The sequence below is a fragment of the Petaurus breviceps genome, unplaced genomic scaffold (genome assembly GCF_028583685.1).
Source record: "Petaurus breviceps papuanus isolate PSGF00001 unplaced genomic scaffold, PetGlider_PUasm1.0 76, whole genome shotgun sequence".
NCBI classification, from domain to species: Eukaryota; Metazoa; Chordata; class Mammalia; order Diprotodontia; family Petauridae; genus Petaurus; species Petaurus breviceps.
This window is the reverse complement of record NW_027186473.1, coordinates 10,666,474-10,688,273: the sequence shown is the minus strand read 5'-3', so window position 1 is coordinate 10,688,273 and position 21,800 is coordinate 10,666,474. Positions and strand designations below refer to the sequence as shown.

General features: G+C 38.8%; 1 protein-coding gene across 2 annotated transcripts in view; it reads left to right on the top strand.

The window, feature by feature from the left end:
• The window catches only part of SCFD2 (sec1 family domain containing 2), a 438,813-nt gene that overhangs the window by 9,626 nt on the left and 407,387 nt on the right, over positions 1-21,800 (top strand). For both annotated transcript variants that reach the window (XM_069105227.1, XM_069105228.1), the window contains exon 2: positions 1,755-1,923. In XM_069105227.1, the coding sequence (XP_068961328.1) occupies positions 1,755-1,923 (169 nt within the window). The remainder of the gene's footprint in view (positions 1-1,754; positions 1,924-21,800) is intronic.

Below are 21,800 nucleotides of genomic sequence, written 5' to 3'. Positions count from 1 at the left end.
TGTGTGTGTGTGTGTGTGTGTGTGTGTGTGTGTGTGTGTGTGTGTGTATGGGTGTGGGTGTGGGTGTGGGTGTTAAGTGTCTGAGGCCAGAACTGAACTCGGATCCTCTTGACTCCGGGGCCGCGCTTTAGTCAGAGGAGCTTACATTCTAATGGGAGTAAACAACACCAAAAATGGAAGCTGAAGAGGATGAGGGGAGGGGAAGAAAACAAAGCTATGAGGGAGGGCAAGAGAATGGTTGAGGAAATTGAATGTAATTTGTCAAAGAATGAGACATGGCTGGAGTGAGTGACCTCCTTGAGTGGAAGTTCTGTTAGGAACCATCCACTTGAGGGAGAGGTTGCAGAAGTGGAGGGTTCAGGCTGCAGAACTGAGCAATGAAAAGAAAATCAGAAGTGTGACCTGGAGAAGAATATATAGCATAGTTTGTTTTCATAATCTTGTAGCTATTTTAAAATTGTTCTCCTGGTTCTTCTCATTTCATTCTTCATTGGCTTATAAAAGGAAAATGATAGATGTTGGAGCACCTGTCAAGAAACAGGGTTCAACCATCCTGGAAAGCAATTTGTAATTGTACACAAAAAGTTATCAAACAATGAATGCATCCCTTTGACCCAGCTATTCCACTTCTCGGCCTAGACCTAAAGGAGATCAAAGAAAGAGCAAAAAACCCCATATGTGCAAAAAATATTTCTACTGGCACTTTTTACGATGACAAAAAACCCTAGGAAACTAAGGGGATGCCCATCACTTGAGCACTAACTCAGAATTTCACACCTTCCACTACATTCACTTTTCTGAGCAGTAATGTTTCAGAAGGCATTATGATGTCATGGAAAGGTCATAAGACTAGGAATGAGAAATTTCTGTTCTAATCCATTGTTCTGCCTTTATTAACAGTATAGCCTTGGAGAGTTCATTTAAACTAACCAAGACTTATTTCTTATCAACTGTCAACCACATACAGGGTAGGCAAACCAGCCTAACTGAATCAGCAGGGGACCAAGAGAGAGAAAGACAGATAGAGACAGACAGAGACAGAGTGCGAGAAAGATAGGAGGCAGCATGGCAGTGTGTGTCAGGCTAGTCAAACCTCCACTCAGACCCTGATGGAGACAAACCAGGACCCTGAACCCAACAGCCTTGGGAATAGTATTGCTTTTAGCACAGTACCCTCAGATGACATCCTGAGAAGCAGCTGTCATTAAGATGTAGCCTGGCAGTTGTTTCTGCAGGTGCTATGAATGTAGCTACTGAAGACTCAGAAGAGAATGTTATAAACAGCAGAGTTTTTGACACTGTCAGATGGTTCAACATCAGACAATGATATGATTTTTTCAGTGGAAGTGGCCTTAAAGAGGCATTAACATCAGCTTTGCTACTGTGCCCAAAGGTCCATGGAACTTTTCCATCTGATCTGTAGCTAAAACCTTTGATCTTCCTCTTTAGAATGTGAGCAGGGATGGTATTACTTTTCTATTTCTATTCCCAGAGCTTTACACATAGCAATCACTTAATAAATGCTTCATTCACTCATTCATTTCTATATCTGTAATGAATAAATTAGGTGATCTCTAAAGTCCCTTCTAGCTCCAAAATTATTTGACACTATTTAGTTGTCAATAAAACCTTGTATAGTGTTTGTTTTACTTCTGAAGTTGACTATTTTTTCCCCAAGAACTGTTTTTCACCTGGTTTTTTTATCACCTGTTTTTAACCTCTGACCATTTTCATCCAAATTTTTGTTTCAATAGGAGCAGTTGGACACCATGGAGACAATTTAGTAGAAAAGATGATTTCGTTTCTTCCCAAACTTCCAGGCCACACAAATGATGTGATGGTTAATATGGTGGAACTCACTGCGCTTCAAACAGAGGAAGAGAATTATACTATGGTAGCACCTGGCTGCTTAGCCCAATCCAAGTAAGAGGTGTATCTTGCTTATTTTTTTTCCCAAAGGAATGTTTCTATGGGATGGGAACATGGAACAAAGTTGTTCTCTGGCTGAAAAAATCTTTTAAAGGGTAGCCTTTAAAATAGTTTTCTCTAACTTTATAATAACTACATCCTATAAACATTCAAATAAATCAAAGTGTAGAATTTCATAGAAGTACCATTTAGGTGTAATATAAGATTGTTCTCAAGAACACTTAAGGGAGTCAATCTATGACTCTCCATTTCTCAGACATGGAATTTCACATAGGGTGTAGATTTTCTTAGTCTTTCTCCTCTTATTCACTACCCACATGGTTCTGTCATAATTTGCTGTATAAATGATATGTTCTTCTTTTTTAACTTCTAAATATTCTCACTTACTTGGGAGCCATGAAAAGAAGTTACACACTTAGAGAAGTTGTAGTTTTGAAGTGGAAGAATCTTACTTTTCCATCCCCTTTCCTCTCAAATAAGTTATGACCAGAAATAATATAAATGTAAAAAAGAGTCAAATTAGCTTCTTGACCTTCTTCATTGTAGAAGTATTATTTCTGAATTGAAAAAATATATTTAGAACTTTTCCTTTATAGTAATTTTTAATATTTTAAACAAAACGTCGAATTCTTCCCATTGTAATTTTGTCTTTCAGTTACTGAAAGCTTTATAACCTAGTAATCAATAATATCAATCTAGTTGTCAGTTAATTTTGATCTACTAACATGTATAACTATTTTGTGGAAAGAGTTAGCTGCATTGGAGTGCCTGCTATAGATATATGAGTATCATGGGGAGATACAAAAGAAGGGAAGAAACAGAATGGTAGACTATGACAGTTGAAAGGGATTTTAGTGATTATCTAGTCAAACCATGCCTGAAAGGAACTCCCACTATTATATACCCTGAAAGGGATAATTTAAGCCTCTAAGAATCTTTCACAGGGGTCCTTGCCTTGAAAGAGTCTACATACAACAGAAACAGGTGAGTAATAGCTATATTACTATATTACAGAGAGTTAGCAGGTCTTTGATGAGTATCCACTGTGAACCTTATAGAGGGCTAGATGCTTTGGAGGAAAGAAAAGAAACATGACATGTTTCAAATGCCTTTGAGTATCATAGAAGTCCTGGATTTGAATTTAAAAGACTATGGTTCAAATCCCAGCCCAGCTCCACCCTAGCTGTGTGCATTTGGTAAAGCCATTCCTCTTGGTAAATCCTCATGTTTATAATTGAAGGAGCTTGTCTAGATGATGTTTAAGACCTCTGCCAAATACAACAGCCTATACTACTAGACTTTGGCTTGTGGAAGGTGTAACTTTATTTATAACTTCACTTAAGGGTGAAGGAAATGTCAATCTGGGAAGTGGGGTGGAAGAAACGAGCAGCCTAAGCAAAGACTGAGAAAGGTATAAGGATGAGGAAGGAAAAGAGACCAGCTCCAGTGGAACAGAGGATTCATGTTTCACATTGGTGGGACAGAGAAAGTGGATCCAGATTACCAAGGGCCTTTAAGCTGGTTCTATTTGATCATATAGGCAGTGGGAGGTCATTGTGGGTTCTTCGTCAGGGGAATGACCTGAAAAAACTGATATTTTGTAAAGAGAGAGAGACAGAATTTGACTGTTTGTGTTACTGATAAAGAGACACGATACCAAATGATAGCTAATCTCCAGATCATTTCTAGGTCTTTGAAAGATAGTTAAGAAAATACATTCAAGTACTCTTACAACCTTCTTGTCTGATTTTGATCTCTTTCTTGCTTATCTCCTACTGCAAGTGGCCCGAACAGTTTGTGGAATATCCTGAATGATATGATCCATAATTTTGCTTTTATATGAAAAAACAATTTGCAGTCACTTTTGTTTTAAGTATGGGATTAAATTAATGTCTAAGGAGAAGGGTTCTTACTTTTATAGTAGATTAGATTAATACCACTGAAAATAGTTGAATTTAGAAACTATTGGAATAATGGTTTGCAGGCCCAAAGTAGTTAGGGTTTCAGATAAGGTTTTGTTCATGGGAATGGAAAAGAAGTGATAGATCTGAGAAATTTTACGAAAGAAGCAAAAGGATTTGGTGATATACTTGTTGAAGGGGGACACAGGAGTCAAAATCAAAGACCTGGAAAGAGTCTTAAAGGTCATCTAGACCAGGACTTCTTAAACTTTTTCTACTTGCGACCCCTTCTGGACTTCTTAAACTGTGGGTTGCGACAGAACAACCTGAACAAATGAATGAATGAAAAATGCATTTATTAAGCTTTTAATAAATGCAAAGCACTATACTAAGGTGTGGGGCTACAAACAGAAAAAGTAAGGCAGTCTCTTGGGTAAAGTAGCACATATTCAAAGTTTAGGGTACAATGGAAAACCAAATAATAATAATGCTTCTTCTTTAATCTCATTTCCATAGACAAAATCATATCGTTTTCTAATGTTGAACCATTTAACAATGTCAAAGACTTTGGTGGTAAGGACTTTCTACTCTGAGTCTTCAATAGCGGTGGCTCTACCCCCTGCAGATGCAGCTTCTGGGCTGTGTCTTGTCAGGGGTTGCTTCCAAGACTGATGTCTGAAGTTATTGACTTGGAAACATTGCTGTTCTCAAGGCTCTTGGGTTCAGGGTCCTGAGTTGTATCCATCAAGATCTGAGGGGAGATGGTCAGGGTGGTGGTTGTGGTTTGGCTGATCTGGTATGGGCTGCCCCTGTCTCTCAGGGTCTCTTACTGCTTTATCTAGGCTGACTTGACCTTTCTGTGGGTAATAGTTGGTTGATTTTTGGTGGAAGTGGCTAGCCTCTTCTCCTAAGAAGTTGCTTCCCTAGATGCTACCCGTGAGAGCTAGGATGGAAACAGGACCCCTGTTTGGGAAATGCTGCCATTCTCAGAACTGTTGTGTTTATCTTGTAACTAAGCAAATCATTTCTACACCATCATGACCAGTGGTCATCCTGGAGACCTCTGGTGATGGGAGAAGTGAACCCCATACTACTTTTCACAGCATTATTGCTAGGAAGTATTTTGTTATATTGGCCAGTACCTACCTCTGCACTTTTGATTTTTACTTTGAGTTTTGTCCTCTTGGGCCAGTCAGAATCAGCTTCTTCCTTCTTCCATGTGGTAGTTCTTCACATGCTTGATACTAACTGTTAGATTCCCTCATTGGATCTTCTCTCCTGGCTGAAGAAGCCCTTTTTCTTTATTTTTTTTTTAAACTTTAATTTATTAATTTGTTTGTTTCCTTTTAGTTTACAGAATTCAATTCCACAATTCCTTGAATTTCACATTTTGTCCCCCTCCCTCCCCTCCCCCCCCATGGCAGCTTATTATCAAGTATAGGATCTGTAAATACTTTCACATTATACAATGGTCAGGTTATAAGGATGGATTGTACCAGCTGGAATGAAAAATGGTAAAGAGGACATAAAATCAAATAAGAGAATGAAAAAGATCAGGTATTTTGCTTCCACCTGGATATAAATTTAGTTCTTTCTCTGGATGCACGTTTTTCTCTCCATCATGCGTCTTTCGGGAATGACTTATATCCCCGTATTGTTGAGAAGAGTCCAGTCTATCAAAGTTGGTCATCACACATACGTTATGTCTGTAATTGTGTACAAATTCCTCCTGGTTCTACTCTTCTCACTCAGCATCAGTTCTTTTAAGCCTCTCCAGGTAAATATGAAGACCGCCTGCTCCCCGTTTCTTATGGCACAATAGTATTCCATAGCATGCATATACCACAACTTGTTCAGCCATTCCCCAATTGATGGGCACACCCTTAATTTCCAATTCTTTGCCACAACAAAAAGAGCTGCTATAAACATTTTTGTACATATGGGTCTTTCTTCCATTTCTATGATCTCTTTGGGATATAACCCTAGGAGTGGTATTGCTGGATCAAAGGGTATGAAAGTATTAATAGCCCTTTGGGCATAATTCCAGATTGCTCTCCAGAAAGGCTGGATCAGTTCACAACTCCACCAACAATGCATCAGTGTTCCAGTTTGCCCACATCCTCTCCAGCATTTGTCATTTTCCTGTTTTGTCATCTTAGCCAATCTGACTGGTGAGATGTGGTACCTCAGAGTTGTTTTGATTTGCATTTCTCTAATCAATAGTGAATTAGAGCATTTCTTCATGTGCTTATAGATAGCTTTAATTTCTTTCTCTGAAAACTGCCTGTTCATATCCTTTGACCATTTATCAGTTGGGGAATGACTTGTATTCTTATACATTTGACAAAATTCTCTGTATATTTTAGAGATGAGTCCTTTGTCAGAGACATAGGTTGTAAAGATTCTTTCCCAATTTCCCACCTCCCTCTTAATCTTGGTTACATTGGCTTTATTTGTACAGAAACTTTTCACTTTCATGTAGTCAAAATTATCCATTTTACATTTTATAATGTTCTCTAATTCTTGTTTCGTCATAAAGTCATTCCCTCTCCACAAATCTGATAGGTAAACTATTCCTTGTTTTAGCAGACTGCTTACAGTATCAACCTTTATACCTAGATCATGAACCCATTTAGACTTGATTTTGGTATATGGTGTTAGATAATGGTCTATGTCCAGTTTCTGCGATACTATATTCCAGTTTTCCCAGCAGTTTTTGTCAAACAGTGAGTTCTTATCCCAAAAACCAGGGTATGGGGGTTTATCAAACAATACATTACTGTAGTCATTGACTTCCGAATCTCATGTGCCTAATCTATTCCATTGATCCACTTCTCTATTTCTAAGCCAGTACCAGGTAGTTTTGATGACTGCTGCTTTATAGTACAGATTGAAATCTGGTAAAGCTAGTCCACCTTCCCTAGCATTTTTTTTTCAATAATTCCCTTGATATTCTGGACCGTTTATTCTTCCAGATGAATTTTGTTACTATTTTTTCTAACTCTATAAAGTAATTTTTTGGTAAATTAATTGGTATGGCACTAAATATATAATTTAATTTAGGTAAAATTGTCATTTTTATTATATTAGCTCGACCCAGCCATGAGCAATTGATATTTTTCCAATTAGTTAGATCTGACTTTATTTGTGTGAAAAGTGTTTTGTAGTTATGATCATACAGGTCCTGGGTTTGTTTTGGCAGGTAGATTCCCAAATATTTTATAATGTCTACAGTAACTTTAAATGGGATTTCTTTTTCTACTTCTTGCTGTTGAATTTCATTGGAAATATATAGGAATGCCGAGGATTTATGTGGGTTTATTTTATATCCTGCAACTTTACCAAATTTATTGTCTCAAGCAGTTTTTTACTTGATTCTCTAGGATTCTCTAAGTATATCATCATATCATCTGCGAAGAGTGATAGCTTGGTCTCTTCTTTGCCTAACTTGATTCCTTTGATTTCTATTTCTTCTCTAATTGCTACTGCTAACATTTCTACCAGATTGAATAAGAGGGGTGATAGTGGACACCCTTGTTTCACCCCTGATCTTATGGGAAATGCTTCCAGCTTCTCCCCATTTCATATAATACTTGCTGATGGCTTTAAATAGATGCTACCTATTATTTTAAGGAAGGCTCCATTTATTCCTATACTTTCTAATGTTTTTAATAGGAATGGATGTTGTATTTTGTCAAAAGCCTTTTCTGCATCTATTGAGATGATCATGTGGTTTCTGCTAGTTTTATTGTTGATATGATCAATTATACTGATGGTTTTCCTAATATTAAACCATCCTTGCATTCCTGGAATAAATCCTACCTGATCAAAGTATATTATTCTTGAGATAAGTTGCTGTAGTCTTTTGGCTAGTATTTTATTTAGAATTTTTGCATCTATATTCATGAGGGAGATTGGTCTATAATTTTCTTTCTCTGTTTTATCTCTTCCTGATTTAGGTATCAGTACCATATTTGTGGCATAAAAAGAATTTGGTAGGACTCCTTCTTCAATTTTCCCAAATAATTTGTAGAGTATTGGAATCAATTGTTCTTTAAATGTTTGATAGAATTCACTAGTGAATCCATCTGGCTCTGGAGATTTTTTCCTAGGGAGGTGACTGATGGCTTGTTCAATTTCTTTTTCTGAGATGGGATTATTTAAGTAATTTACTTCCTCTTCAGTTAATCTGGGCAACTTGTATGTTTCTAAATACTCATCCATTTCCCTAAGATTGTCAAATTTATGTGCATACAATTGGGAAAAATAATTCCTAATTATTGTTTTGATTTCCTCTTCATTGGAGGTAGATTCACCCTTTTCATTTTTGATACTCATAATTTGGTTTTCTTCTTTTTTTTTTATCATATTGACTAAGGGTCTATCAATTTTGTTGGTTTTTTCATAAAACCAGCTCTTGGTTTTATTTATTAGTTCAATAGTTTTCTTAATTTCGATTTTATTAATCTCTCCTTTAGTCTTCAATATTTCTACTTTAGTATTTAATTGGGGATTTTGAATTTGTTCTCTTTCTAGGTTTTTTAATTGCATGCCCAATTCGTTGAGCTCCCTTTTCTCTAATTTAATCACGTATGCACTCAGGGATATAAAACTTCCCCTAAGAACTGCCTTTAATGCATCCCACAGATTTTGGTATGTTGTCTCATTATTATCATTCTCTTGAATGAAATTACTGATTGTTTCTATAATTTCTTATTTGACCCACTCATTCTTTAGGATTAAATTGTTTAATTTCCAGTTAGTTTTTAGTCTGTCTTTCCCTGGCCCTTTATTGCATATGATTTTTATTGCATCATGATCTGAGAACGATGCATTTAATATTTCTGCCTTACTGCATAGAATTGTGAGGTTTTTATGCCCTAGAACATGGTCAATTTTTGAGTATGTGCCATGAACCGCTGAGAAGAAAGTATATTCCTTTTTATCCCCATTCAGTTTTCTCCAGAGATCTATCATACCTATCCTCTCTAAAATCCTGTTCACCTCCTTAACTTCTTTCTTGTTTATTTTGAGGTTGGATTTATCAAGTTCAGATAGGGGGAGATTAAGGTCTCCCACTAGTATAGTTTTGCTATCTATTTCTTCCTCTAATTCCTTTAGCTTCACCTCTAGGAATTTGGAAGCTACACCACTTGGTGCATATATGTTAAGTAGTGATATTGCTTCATTCTCGATGGTGCCTTTTAACAGGATATAGTTTCCTTCCTTATCTCTTTTAATTAGGTCAATTTTTGCATTTGCTTTATCTGAGATAAGGATTGCTACCCCTGATTTTTTTACTTTAGCTGAGGCATGATATATTTTACTCCAACTTTTTACCTTTACCTTGTGTGTATCCCTCTGTTTCAGATGTGTTTCTTGTAAACAGCATATTGTAGGATTATGATTTGTAATCCATTCTGCTATCCATCTCCGTTTTATAGGAGAGTTCATTCCATTCACATTTACAGTTATGATTGTTATCTGTTTCTTTCCCCTTATCCTATTCCTGCCCCTGTTAATGTTCATATTTTTCCTCCCTTCTCCCTTACCCCCCTTAATAGTTTTCCTTTTGACCACTGCCTCCCTCAGTGTTCCCTTTTCGGCCCCCCTCCCTTTTCCTCCCCTTTTCCCCTTACTACTTCCCTCTCTACAAACCACTCCCACCCCCCTTTTGAAACCCTTTCCCCCTCCTACTACCTGTAGGATATTGTTATACTTAATGAGGTATGCTATTTTTTCTTCGCATCAAGAATGACAGGAACAGATCTCATGCGAAGCTCCTCTCCCTCCCCTCTTTCCCTCTAAAATGATGTGTGTTCTCCTTGTTTACCTTTCTAAGTCACTGTTGCTTCTCGTAATTGGAGGTTGAATTTTCCATTGAGTTCTGGCTTTTTTATCAAGAAGGTCTGGAACTCTGTTATATCATTGAATGACCATCTCTTTGCCTGGAAGAATATGCTCAGTCTCGCTGGGTATGTGATCCTTGGTTGTAATCCAAGCTGTTTTGCCTTCCTGAAAATTGTATTCCACTGCCTCCGATCTTTCAGTGTGGAGGCTGACAAATCCTGTGCAATCCTCACTGTGGACCCTCGATATCTAAATTATTTGTTTCTGGCTGCTTGAAGTATTTTCTCTTTTATCTGGTAGTTCTGGAGTTTGGCCACAACATTTCAAGGATTTTTCAGTTTGGGATCTCTTACAGCAGGTGTCCGGTGGATTCTGTCGATTTCTATTTTCCCCTCAGGTTCAAGTATCTCAGGGCAGTTTTCCTTAACGAGCTCTTGGAGAATATTGTCCAGGCTCATTTTTTCATCATAATTTTCTGGTAGGCCTATGATTCTCAGATTATCTCTCCTGGATCTGTTTTCCAGGTCAGTTATTTTTTCTTTGAGGTATTTTACCTCTTTTTCTAATTTTTCATTTTTGTTGTTTTGCTTGGCTACTTCTTGGTTCCTCATAGAGTTATTTGTTTCCATTTGTTTAATTCTGGTTTTTAGGAAATCATTTTCCTTGGTTAATTTTTGAAGCTCCTTTTCCATATCATACACTTTTCTTTTTAGAGAGATGTTTTCCTCATTATAATGCTTTTCGAATTCTGCTATTTTTGTTTTGAGAGAATTATTCATTTTCTCTTCTATCTCTCTCATTTTGCTTTCAAAGTTCCTTTTGATCTCATCTAGGAGAGCCTTCTGTGCTTGGGATCCATTCCCTGTTGAAGTTTCAGCTGTGGGTGTGGAGTCCACATTGTCTCCCTCTGAGGTTGGTTCCTCCCTCTGAGGATAGTAGGACTCTAGAATCTTTGTCTTTGTAGTCTGCTTTCTACCCATTTTGAGGCAGGGTCCTAACCACGCCCTTCCTCTAGGATCCCAAGCCTTTACTGTAGAGGGTTTTGCCCTGGACAATAGTTACTATATTTTCAGGGTCAGAGGGGGGGTTTGGAGCAAGTGGGGTTCACTCTGTCATCCTCGTCTTTGGAGGTCCTGAAAGGGGCTTTTTTAAAAAAGATTTCTGTGCTATGATGTGGTAGCCCCAGGAGTGTTTGCTGTCCAGTATAGGGGCCCCTGTCTTTGCTTCTTACCTTGCTCTTTCCAGTCCCAGCCCTTTGGTGATAGGCCTGGTAGTGGACCTTGTGGTTGGTGGGAAGACTTGCCCTCGGAGTTGATCAGGCCCCTTCCTGGCCTGCGTCCGCGCGAGCCCTTTTTCTTTAACTGGTAGTGGCAGCCTCATTGGGTAGAATTCTAGGTCTGGAGTCAGGTATACCTAGATTTACATTTTACCTCCCTGGGCAAGTCACTTAACCTCTGAGTCTTAGGTTACTCCTTGCAACTTACCAGTAAGTCTTAGATGGGTTTGCATTACTAGAAGAAGTTGCCAAGCCAGAAATACTGTATACTGAAAAAGTCCCCAATTCTTTACATATTTCACCTTCATGTTCTTTGGTTTACTCTTACTATGCTTCTATTAATGTGCCCTAATTATCAGCCTCATTAGGTTTTTTTTTCTTTTTTAGCTGTCATGTATCACTCAATAATGCATATTGAGCTTAGCATTTGCCAAGACACCAGGTATTTTCCACATGAATGACTCTTCTTTACTCTTTCTGCATTTATACAATTGACTTTTTAGAATGTAGGTGTAGAATTTTGCTTTGCTGAAAGCTAACCGACTCCTTAGAAGCTGGTAGGGTCCCTCACACAATGGAAAAAAGTATCCTAAAACTGAAGTGATCTTTAATAATACTGGCATGAGCCTTCCTTGGTCCTCTCTGCCTGGAAAGAGCTTCAACATAACATATCCAGACTAATGAGGTTCTTCTTCTCTGTCTCTTCTTTCTCCTCAGCTGTTTTTTTTCTTTTTCTTTTTTTTCTGGCTTATAATGAAAAGTTTCTTATTTTCCATCAAAGAAGACCCAAGTTTCAGATCTTGGGAAATCCAAAGAGAGTAGCACTATTGTTAGTAATTACCACCATTGGTAATATGACTTTTAGGAAAGGAGTGATAAATTAGGAGAGATAATAATTCCATTGCAAAAGACATATTAAAACAAATCACAACTTTCTTTGCATATACTTCTGTAAAAAATGAGAAAAAAACCCTCTAAGAAAATGGGGTACAGGGGAAGAAAATGCATTGAGATGCAAAACAGATGGGCACTACTACGAAAGAGTGATATGCTTGTCTGTGAAAACAGCTTAACAAAGTACAAGTCTCCAATTGTGATATAAACACTGGTAGTTTAAAATTATCCCTAAAGTAATCCTTGTAATAAATACTCTCTACTTTCTCTCCATAAAGCAGTTAAAAAAAAAAACACAAAACTCTAACTGGTCAACCAAAATGAAAAGATAAGAATGAAAATAAAATGGAACAATGAACTAGGTCTCCCCCATCCATCTGGATCTCTGGCTTATCTAGAGTATTTGTGGAGCATGTGCTGAAAGCAGCCATTCCTCTGTCCCATGTGGCCTCTTAGCCTGGGACTGGCCCTATTCCTTGTCTCGTCTCTGCTCTCTTTGGCCCTGCTTTCCATTCTTCATTGGACTTGGACCCACCCTGACTCCATAGTTAAGCTCTCTACTTCTGTAGAGACAGTCCTATAGGCTGCTGTTCAACCTAGTTAAGCTTCTGCCGTTGCTTGTGGTAACGCTAAGGTCCACTTGCTCTACCTACCCCGAGTCATTGAGCTGGCATGCCAGTTGGTCCAGAGACGGTGAATAGGGTCAGGGAGCTGGTCAGAGCCCAAAGGGGTCATAGGAATGGATCAAAAAGGCCGCCTAGCCTTTGTTGTACCTCTACAGGAATTCTGCTGCCACATCTCTAAGAAGTAGTTAGTTAGCTTTTCTTTGAAGTCCTCTAATGAAGGGTAACCCTGCTTCCTGAGACAGTCCATCCCACTTTTGGATGACTCTGATTGGTAGAAAGTTTTTCCTTATATTAAATACGAATCTGCCTCTTTATAATGTCTACTCATTGCTCCCAGGTCAGTCTTTCTTCCAGGGGATAGACCTTTGTATTTTAAAGTAGTTAGCATGTGTCCCCTTCCCCCTTCCCCTTCCCCCCCAGTCAGACTCAAGATAATGGGAGAGGGGTGCTTGGGAGATGGATTTGGAAGTAATAATAGAAATAATAACGGCCCACACTTATATGACACTTTAAGGTTTAAAAAGCCCTTTCCCCTCAAGGCTGGTGGTACCAGAGTCATCCAGATTTGTTTATTTGTTTTACTAGACCTGTGATTTCATTGGTTTGAAGAAGGTTCAAGGGAGGAACTTCCTCTATCAGAGCCCAGCAGCATCTTCTTTGACACTTCAAGTCCTAGAGGGTTTTGTGGGGGCACTGAGAGGGCTTTGTTCACAGTCACACAGCTAGTGTGTGTCCATCCTCCTCATTCTGAGCCCAGCCCTCTATCTATTATACTCTACTGCCTCTCATTTCCATTTTAAACAGAAACTAAGGTCCAGAAGTTAAGAGACTTGCCTACAGATTCCCAGCTAGTAAATATCAGAAACCCACGATTCAAACTCCAGGCTTTCCTAGCTTCCCTTTCGTATTTCTTTCCACTTCAGCTTAGGTGTCTCTTTTACATTGTCAGCATTCCAGTGATGATGATGATGATAACCACGCAAAGGACAACCATACTTGTAGCTTATGTTTGCAGGTATCTTATAAGCTTCTTCAGGTCAGGGACCGTCATATTCCCTTTCTGTGCTCCTCTATACTTCTCATGGTGCTTTTGCACATTGCAGATGTTCAGTTACTACTTGGCCAAGTCACTTAACCTCTATCTGCCTCAGTTTCCTCAGCTGTAAAATGAGGATAATAGTATCACCTACCTTCCTGGGTTATTGTGAGAATCAAAGGAGGGGATATTTGTGAAGCACTAGACATACTGCCTGGCATGTGGTAGATACGTAATAAGCACCCATTTCCTTCTTTCCTTCTCTGTAATGAAGTAGGTAGCATATTTTATTATCAACCCTCTGGTCATTTCATTGATCAGAGGTCTTAAGTCTTTCAAAGCTATTTATCTTTACAATGTTGTTGTAGAAATCGTCCTCCTGGTTCTGTTCATATCATAATGCATCAGTTCATATAAATTTTCGCTGATTTTTCAGAAGCCATCCCTTTGATAATTTGTTATAGAACAATAATATTCTATTATGCTGCAGCAGTTAATTGAAAAATTTACATCAATGGCTCCAATTTAATGAGTGAGGAAAGTGTTAGTTGTTTTCCTTTGACAGAGAGATCAATTTTTACAGTGTTACAGAAAACAAACCATGACCTGAATTAATTCCTTTACTGAATAGATCCTTTTAGCCCCAAAATTGCTGTTTGCAGCAATCTGTTCCCTCCAAGTTCACTGGTATTTAAAATTTTATAAAACCTCAACTATTAATATAAATAGTACCTTCTTTTTTGACAAGTGACCCTTCTTGAAATGCTGATTTGAATTAAAATTCAACTACGAATACATTTTTTTTGGCCTTTTCTTGTTAAGATGTGTCTTTAAACATCATATAAATATTTACTCATTTTGTGGCAAGTGGAGATTCTTTTCCCTTAAATGCTTTAGGATAGAATCTCCATTCTCCACTGGTGCATTTCAGTGTAGTAGAAGAGCAGTGCTCTGGAGATGAAGTTGGTATTAGTCCCATAGTACTGGAGCTGTTTCAATCTCTTTAATTACCTCTTTGTTCCATCCCTGAAAAAATATCACTCATTGTTCTTTTCAGATAAACACTGCATCTTATTTGGGAGAAAGACCTCTACCTCCACCCCTCACAGATTGCTATGTTTTTTGAGATATAGCTTTCCAGAAGAAACATCTGGGCTCAGTTATGGGTTTAGCAAACAGAATTAATGAATAATTTATGGCTGGCATGGTGAAGTAAAGCAGGGTTCTTTTCTTAAAGCTGAGGAAAAATGAACTACTTGAAAGATTTAAATGAAAATTTTACATGCCAGATGTTGCTGAAGTTCTATATCTTGATAAAGGATTGAAAAGTTTAAAAGATATTTTTTTCAAAAAAATTCTTTTTCACTGGTTTACAGAAATTTAGAGAAAAAGAATTGAAAGGTAGTCATTCTGGTTGTGTAATTGCTTACACATGGCTGCCCTGTCACAGATCTCTGCTTGGCAAGGAATGTTGAAGGGAGCCATAGAATCTTTTTCTCATTTAAAGATTTGAAATGGCTTATGGTGTCTAAGTTGTGAAGGGCCTGAGCTGTATCAGTATGGTAAGAGTGCACATAATTTAAGTGGAAACAATTATTCATTCAAACAAAATTTGTAACTCTCTGGAGTTCCTTAAAGAAGCGAAGTGGGCACTGGAGGTGGCTCAGTCTCTTTGGATGCTGCTTCTAGGATTTTATCATTTGGCTTTTGTCATTACTTTTTAAAGGCGAATACTAAGTCCAGATTTTGTCTGTAGATCTATGAATGTTTGTCATTGATAAAGGAGTCATGATCTCAAGTCAAGGAAGTACAGTGTTTCTAAACTGGTATGTTGAGGCATACCTGTGTGTCTTACAGACCATAATATAGGTAGGTTTAAGGAAGCCAGACTTTCCTTGTATTTTTGATGGTTACAGCTCCTTTCATGGACCACCTGAACTTCCTTTTTTGCTTTGGTGTCTTATAGTCAATATGTCTTTTCCTTATTACCACACGTATCATGCTGAGATACGGGCTGTAGAAAAAGTTGTTTCAGCAAGAGTCAGGATAAGTAGAGATCTGGGGATGTGGCCTTGGTTTTGGGAGGTCCAGAGGTCTGGAGGTTATCGAGGAGGTTCACCTAGGGATCAGGGAGCCTTTGGTTTGACTTGGTCCAGGAAGAGACCAGAGTATAAGATAATGCTGAGGATAATAATACCTTTCATTTGTATGACATTTTATATTTTTATACATTATCTCATTTGAGCCTCAAAACCATTGTGTGACAAACAGGTTAAGAATTATTTTACTACTTATCAAATTGGGGTAATTGAGACTTAGAAAAGTTAAGTGAGTGGCTCAGGGTTACTAAACTACTAAATAGTAGAGGCAGGATCTGAAAGGACTTGGGACTTTTGAGGTTTGTTTCAGCGTAGGTTTTTTTTTTTTTTGTACTTTATGATGTAACTTAGTGATCCTAAATACACATAGAAAGATTTCTCTTCTTAGGAAGAGGAGTGTTATATTATCCTGGAGTGGCCCACCATTTAAACAAATTAGAATATGCACAATAATTTGAAAAGGAGAAAGAGAAAACTTAGTAAGTGCTTCGATCTGATCAGGAAAGGCCACTGGAGATGGCACATGAGCTAACCCTTGAACATTTGACTCAGTGAAGCCAAATAGCCGCAATCACTCTATTCTGTCTTCATCTTCACCACCGCCACCACCATTTTCTTCTTCCTCCTCCTTTTCCTCTTCCTCCTCTCTTCATCTTTTTTCCCCTCCTCTTCTTCTTCCTCTCCTCCTTGTTCTCCTCCTCTGCTTCCTCCTTTTCTACCTCTTTCTCTGTATAATCCTTTAGGGAAAGTCTGTTCCATCACCATTTCCCTTTTCAACCAAGGTACTTACTTGCTCCCTACCCATTTTCCTATGCCAGTGCATCTCTATCCTCCTCCCATCTTCCTCCATGTACTCTAAAATGAATTTAAAATAAACTACCGTGCTTTGAAGAGAAGAGTTGAGAAGGCAAAGTGTGAGCTTACAAGGACAATGAATCCCCTTTTAGGGTACTGAATTTAATAAAGCAAAATAAATTAGATGAATTCGTAAATACTGTTTTTTTAAAGCAGCATTTTTGCTTTTCAGCTATGTTCTCTGCTGTGCATTTTCAATTCCCCTCTTACAACATCTTTTCTTTTCTTAATCATATGTATCTTAGCAGGTTGATTTATATTTTGATGGCTTCCTGGATTCAGTTTATTTTTCTTTTGCATTCTTGGAAGGTTTTACTTTTCTCCTGTGTATATAGTTTGGAACAGTATGGTATTTTGGTAAAATACAACTCAAACATTGAACATATATTTTAAAATGTGACATATATTTTAAAACAGTTTAAATAATATTTAACTAGCAATTAGCCACTTTAAAATACTTGTTTTTCTTATAAAAATGTTTGAAACAATGAAAACATTTTATATTTAGAATTTTTACCCCTAGGAATTCACCTGATAATATCATCTAAGGTTCTTAGACATTTTTACATAGATTAGAATAATTAAGTCACCCGAAGTTGTATTTGTAACAATAAACAGTTCAAAATATTGCAGTCTCATTGTACTACTCTAATAATAATAATAGCTGACATTTATATAGTGCTTTAAGGTTTTCAAAATGCTTTACACATGTTATTTCCCTTGATCTTCACCACAATGAAGAAGAAACTGAGTCTCAGACTGATTCAGTAACTTGCCCAAGGTCATGGAGCTGGAAAGCCTCCGAGGTAGTGTTTGATGGCAATGGGATATAAGAATGGACCCCTCCCCAGACTCCCAGGAATAGCGTCTGTGGAAGCAAAGTCTAGGAAAAGCTCTCCTCTTCATTATTGTTTGAAATGCTCATGATTCTAGGCTCTTTGATATATAGGCGCTTTCATTTAAGAGAATTTTGTTTGTGAAATTGAGGTGGGGAAGTTCTATGTACAGTAAATTGAAATCCATTCATTAAACAAAAACTGTGCTCGATGTCAATAGTCAACTAAAACCAACTGAAGAAGCTTTACCTCCCAATCAATAGCATAATTTATTGGATAATCCCTTCATTAGTTGGATGATACCAGTTCCATATCCTTATTGTTAGAGAATGCCTACCTTAAGGACACAATTGAAAATAGAAGAGGGGCGGCTAGGTGGTGCAGTGAATAGAGCACCAGCCCTGGAATCAGGAGGACATGAGTTCAAATGCGGCCTCAGACACTTAGCACAAAAACTAGTGGTGTGACCTTGGGCAAGTCACTTAACCCCAATTGCCCTACAAAAAGAAAAAAAATTATAGAAGAAAGGGAAAAATGCTGATAAGACTAAATCTGGATAACATGGAGGACATTGGCTATAATATAGAAATAAGAATAATAATAGTGAAGCTGTCCATGGGGAAAAATAACTGGTAAGAGGGTCAAGAATGGTACTTGGTGGTTCACATTTTAATAACCAATGACTAGAGAGGAGGCAAGAGAGAGCTTGTAATTTTTGGCACAAGGAAGAAGGTATTCCATTGTAAGACTTGGTAGGTAGAAATCACAGCAAACTACCACTTCATAGAACTCTAAAGTTTACAGTGGTATTCTGTGAACTGAGTATTTGGTATTAGCCCCATTTTACAGCTGGGGAAATTTAGGCTTTGGGAAGTAGTGACTTGCCTCCAGGGTCACAGAGCTACTGAATGGTGAAGCCTAGACTTGGACCCAGATCTTCTGATCCCAAGTCCATTTTTTTTCCATTATACCCAACTAGCTGTACTATGCCAAAATGGAATGATGGTGAGTGATGAGGTACAGATTAAAGGGAGAAGCAAACAAATTACTATAGGCTGCCTGGCTAGATGGAAGAAATGGATAAGGAGTCCCTGACTCAGATCGTGAAACAGGCAGAGATATATAATATGGTAATAATGTGGGACTTTGGGTATCCAGACATTTACTAGGAGTTTCATTTTATTAAATGCAGACCATCTGATAAAACCTTGAGTTGCCTTGCTAAAATTTTCCTCTCCCACAAGGTCAAATAAGTGAGGAGGGGAACTTAATTTTGACTAACATGTAAGAACTGACAGGTAGTGGAAATGAGGGGAAATGAAGAGAAAATGACTATCATTTAGGTTTTGCGAAAAACAATGAGGGAACTACTGTGCATTAATATGTACTCTAGGTTTTAGGAAAGTTGCTTTTTGTAAGCTCAAGAAAACAGTTGTGATCCAGTGACCTGAGATAAGGCTGAAGAAGAATGAGAGGGTGTCAAAAATTAAATTCTGAGAATTGGAACAAATTTTCCCAATAATGAAGAAAAGGGAAGTCACCTAAGGAGATAAAGGAGATAAGGGGATAATTTTTGATTTTAAAAGGGCAGGGACAAAAGATGGAAGCAAGATGACATAATCAAGAGTATAGTGAGGGGGCAGAGTCAAGATGATGGAGTAGAAGCAGGACTTCCACGCAGCTCCGGCTTCCACCTTCCCCAATCCATGTAAAAGGGGACTCAACAAACTTTGGAGCTGCAGAACCCACAAAATGATACAAAGAAGCTAACCTCCTGCTGAGAACAGCCCAGCAGGCCGGCAGCAAGTGGCCAGCACAGCGCTCTGGGAGCCAAGGCCAAGCCCACGTGAGCCAGAGGTTTTAGCCCCAGGGTGGGTCTGACCAGCCACCGTCTGGAGGAACTCCAGATCACCAGCAGCTGTGGCTGTTTCCAGATTTATCAACACATAGATGCAAAGGACAAAGTGAGAGGTCAGTGCAGTGTGGACTTTGGGACCAGTAGTTGGGACAGCATCGGCTTTTGCCCCCAGAGTAAGAAGCCGCTGAGACTCCTTGGCTCAGGTGGCACCACATTGCAGCTTCAGCTCCTGGCCTGCAGATTGTAGGGGGACCAAGCGACCAGTATGAGGGGTAATTGCTCTTGCTTTAACCTGCTTGGATCTGGATTGCAGTCTAGGGTAGAGGTCCTGGGGTATGTGACCAGCTTGCCAGAGCGTGTGGAGGCCTCAGAGAGGGCACACAACTAATGCCTCCGGCAGCTGAGAAAACCCCAGCATTTGGGACAAAAGCTCCCCTTTCTGGTGGCAGAGTCCTACTGTGGTAAAAAGCCCAGGGGTCAAGTGACTGAGGGGCGACATGACCAGGCAAAGGAAACAGAAGATTCCAACATTAGACTCCTATTTGGGGGACAAAAAGGAGTGAAGCATGGAATAGAAGGAAGACAGTGAAGTCAGAACACCTGCACCAAAAGCTTCAAAGGAAAATACGAGCTGGTTACAGGCCATAGAGGACCTTAAGAAGCAGATAAAAGAAGTGGAGGAAAAATTGGGAAGAGAAATGAGAACGATGTAAGAAAATTATGAAATGAGAGTCAACATGAGGAAAATCATACCTTAAAAAACAGACTAACTCAATTGGCAAAAGAGGCTCAAAAAGGCAATGAGGAGAGGAATTCTTAAAAAGCCAAATTTGCCAGATGGAAAAAGAATCTCAAAAGCTCACTGAGGAGAATCATTCCCTCAGATTTAGAATGGAGCAAAGGGAAGCTAGTGACTTTATGCGAAATCAAGATGCTGTTAAAGAGATCCAAACAAATGAAAGAATAGAAGTCAATGTGAAATGTCCCATGGGAAAAACCACTGACCTGGAAAATAGATCCAGGAGAGATAATTTAAAAATTATTGGACTACCTGAAAGCCATGATCAAAGAAAGAACCTAGAAATCAGCCTCCAAGAAATTCTCAAGGAAAAACTGCCCTGATGTTTTAGAACCAGAAGGGAAAATAGAGTTTGAAAGAATCCACTGATCACCTCCTGAAAAAGATCCCAAAAAGAAGACTCCTAGGAATATTATAGCCAGGTTCCAGAATTCCCAGATCAAGGAGAGAATATTACAAGCAGCCAGGAAGAAGCAATTTGGATATTGTGGAAACACAATCAGGACAACACGGGATCTGGCAGCTTCTACACTGAGGGATCAAAGGACCTGGAACTGGAGGGCAGAGAAGCTGGGATTAAAACCAAGAATCACCTACCCAGCAAAACTGAGTATCATGTTTCAGGGGAAAATATGGTCATTCAGTGGAATAGAGGACTTTCAAGCATTCTTTTTTTTTTTTTCTTTTTGGAGGGGAATTGGGTTTTAAGTAACTTGCCTAAGGTCACACAGCTAGGTTTTTTGTTTGTTTGTGTTAAGTGTCTGAGGCCGGATCCGAACTCAGTTCCTCCTGACTCCAGGGCCAGCACTCTACTCACTGCACCACCTAGCCGCCCCTTCAAGCATTCTTAATGAAAAAACCAGAGTTGAATAGAAAATTTGACATTCAGATACAAGAAGCAAGAGAAGCTTGAGAAGGTAAACAGGGAAAAGAAATCATAAGCCACTTATCAAAGTTGAACTATTAACACTCCTACATGGAAAAATGGTAATTGTAACTGATGAAACTTTTCTCAGTATGAAAATAGTTGAAGGGAATATATATATTGGAGGGTATATGGGCATAATGAATACATATGTGAATGTGTGTATATATGTTTACAGGTATACATAGATAGAGGGCACAGGAGCAAGTTAATAGGAAGGGATGATACTTACTGTGTTTCCCCGATAATAAGACCTATCCCGAAAATAAGCCCTCCCCTTACTGTGTAAGATTCTTCTAAAATAAGCCCTCCCCCGAAAATAAGCCCTATTGAGATTGCTACTGTAGTGAAGGTGATCCCCTGCGCTACACACTACATTACGGTACCCTCTGTATGCACCGTCCCGTCCCCCCCCCCCGGGTGAAACGCACGCCACGCTCTGAGCTGCATCCAATCAGAGCTGCAGCAGTGAGCGCGTCATCCTGTTCTTCCCCATTGATTTGCTTGCTGGCGCCATTGAGAGCAGTGCCGCGGAGGAGAGCTGAGGCAGGACAACATAAGCCCTCCCCTGAAAATAAGCCCTCTGGTGTTTTTCTTTCCAAAAAAAAAAAAAAGACAGTGTCTTATTTTCGGGGAAACACGGTAAAAGGTGAAATTAAGAGGTGAGAGAGGAATATAATGAGAGGAGATGGGGAGAGACAGAATGGGGTAAACTATCTCATATAGAAGAGGCAAAGGGAAATTGGTTACAATGGAGGGGAAGAATAGGAAGGCAAAAGGGAATGGGTCAGCCTTATTCTCATTGAATCTGACTCGGGGAGGGAATTACATACACACTAAATAGGGTATCTCACCCTACAGGAGAGTAGGGGGGAAGGGGATGAAAGGAGGGGGGGATGATGGAAGGGAGGGCAGG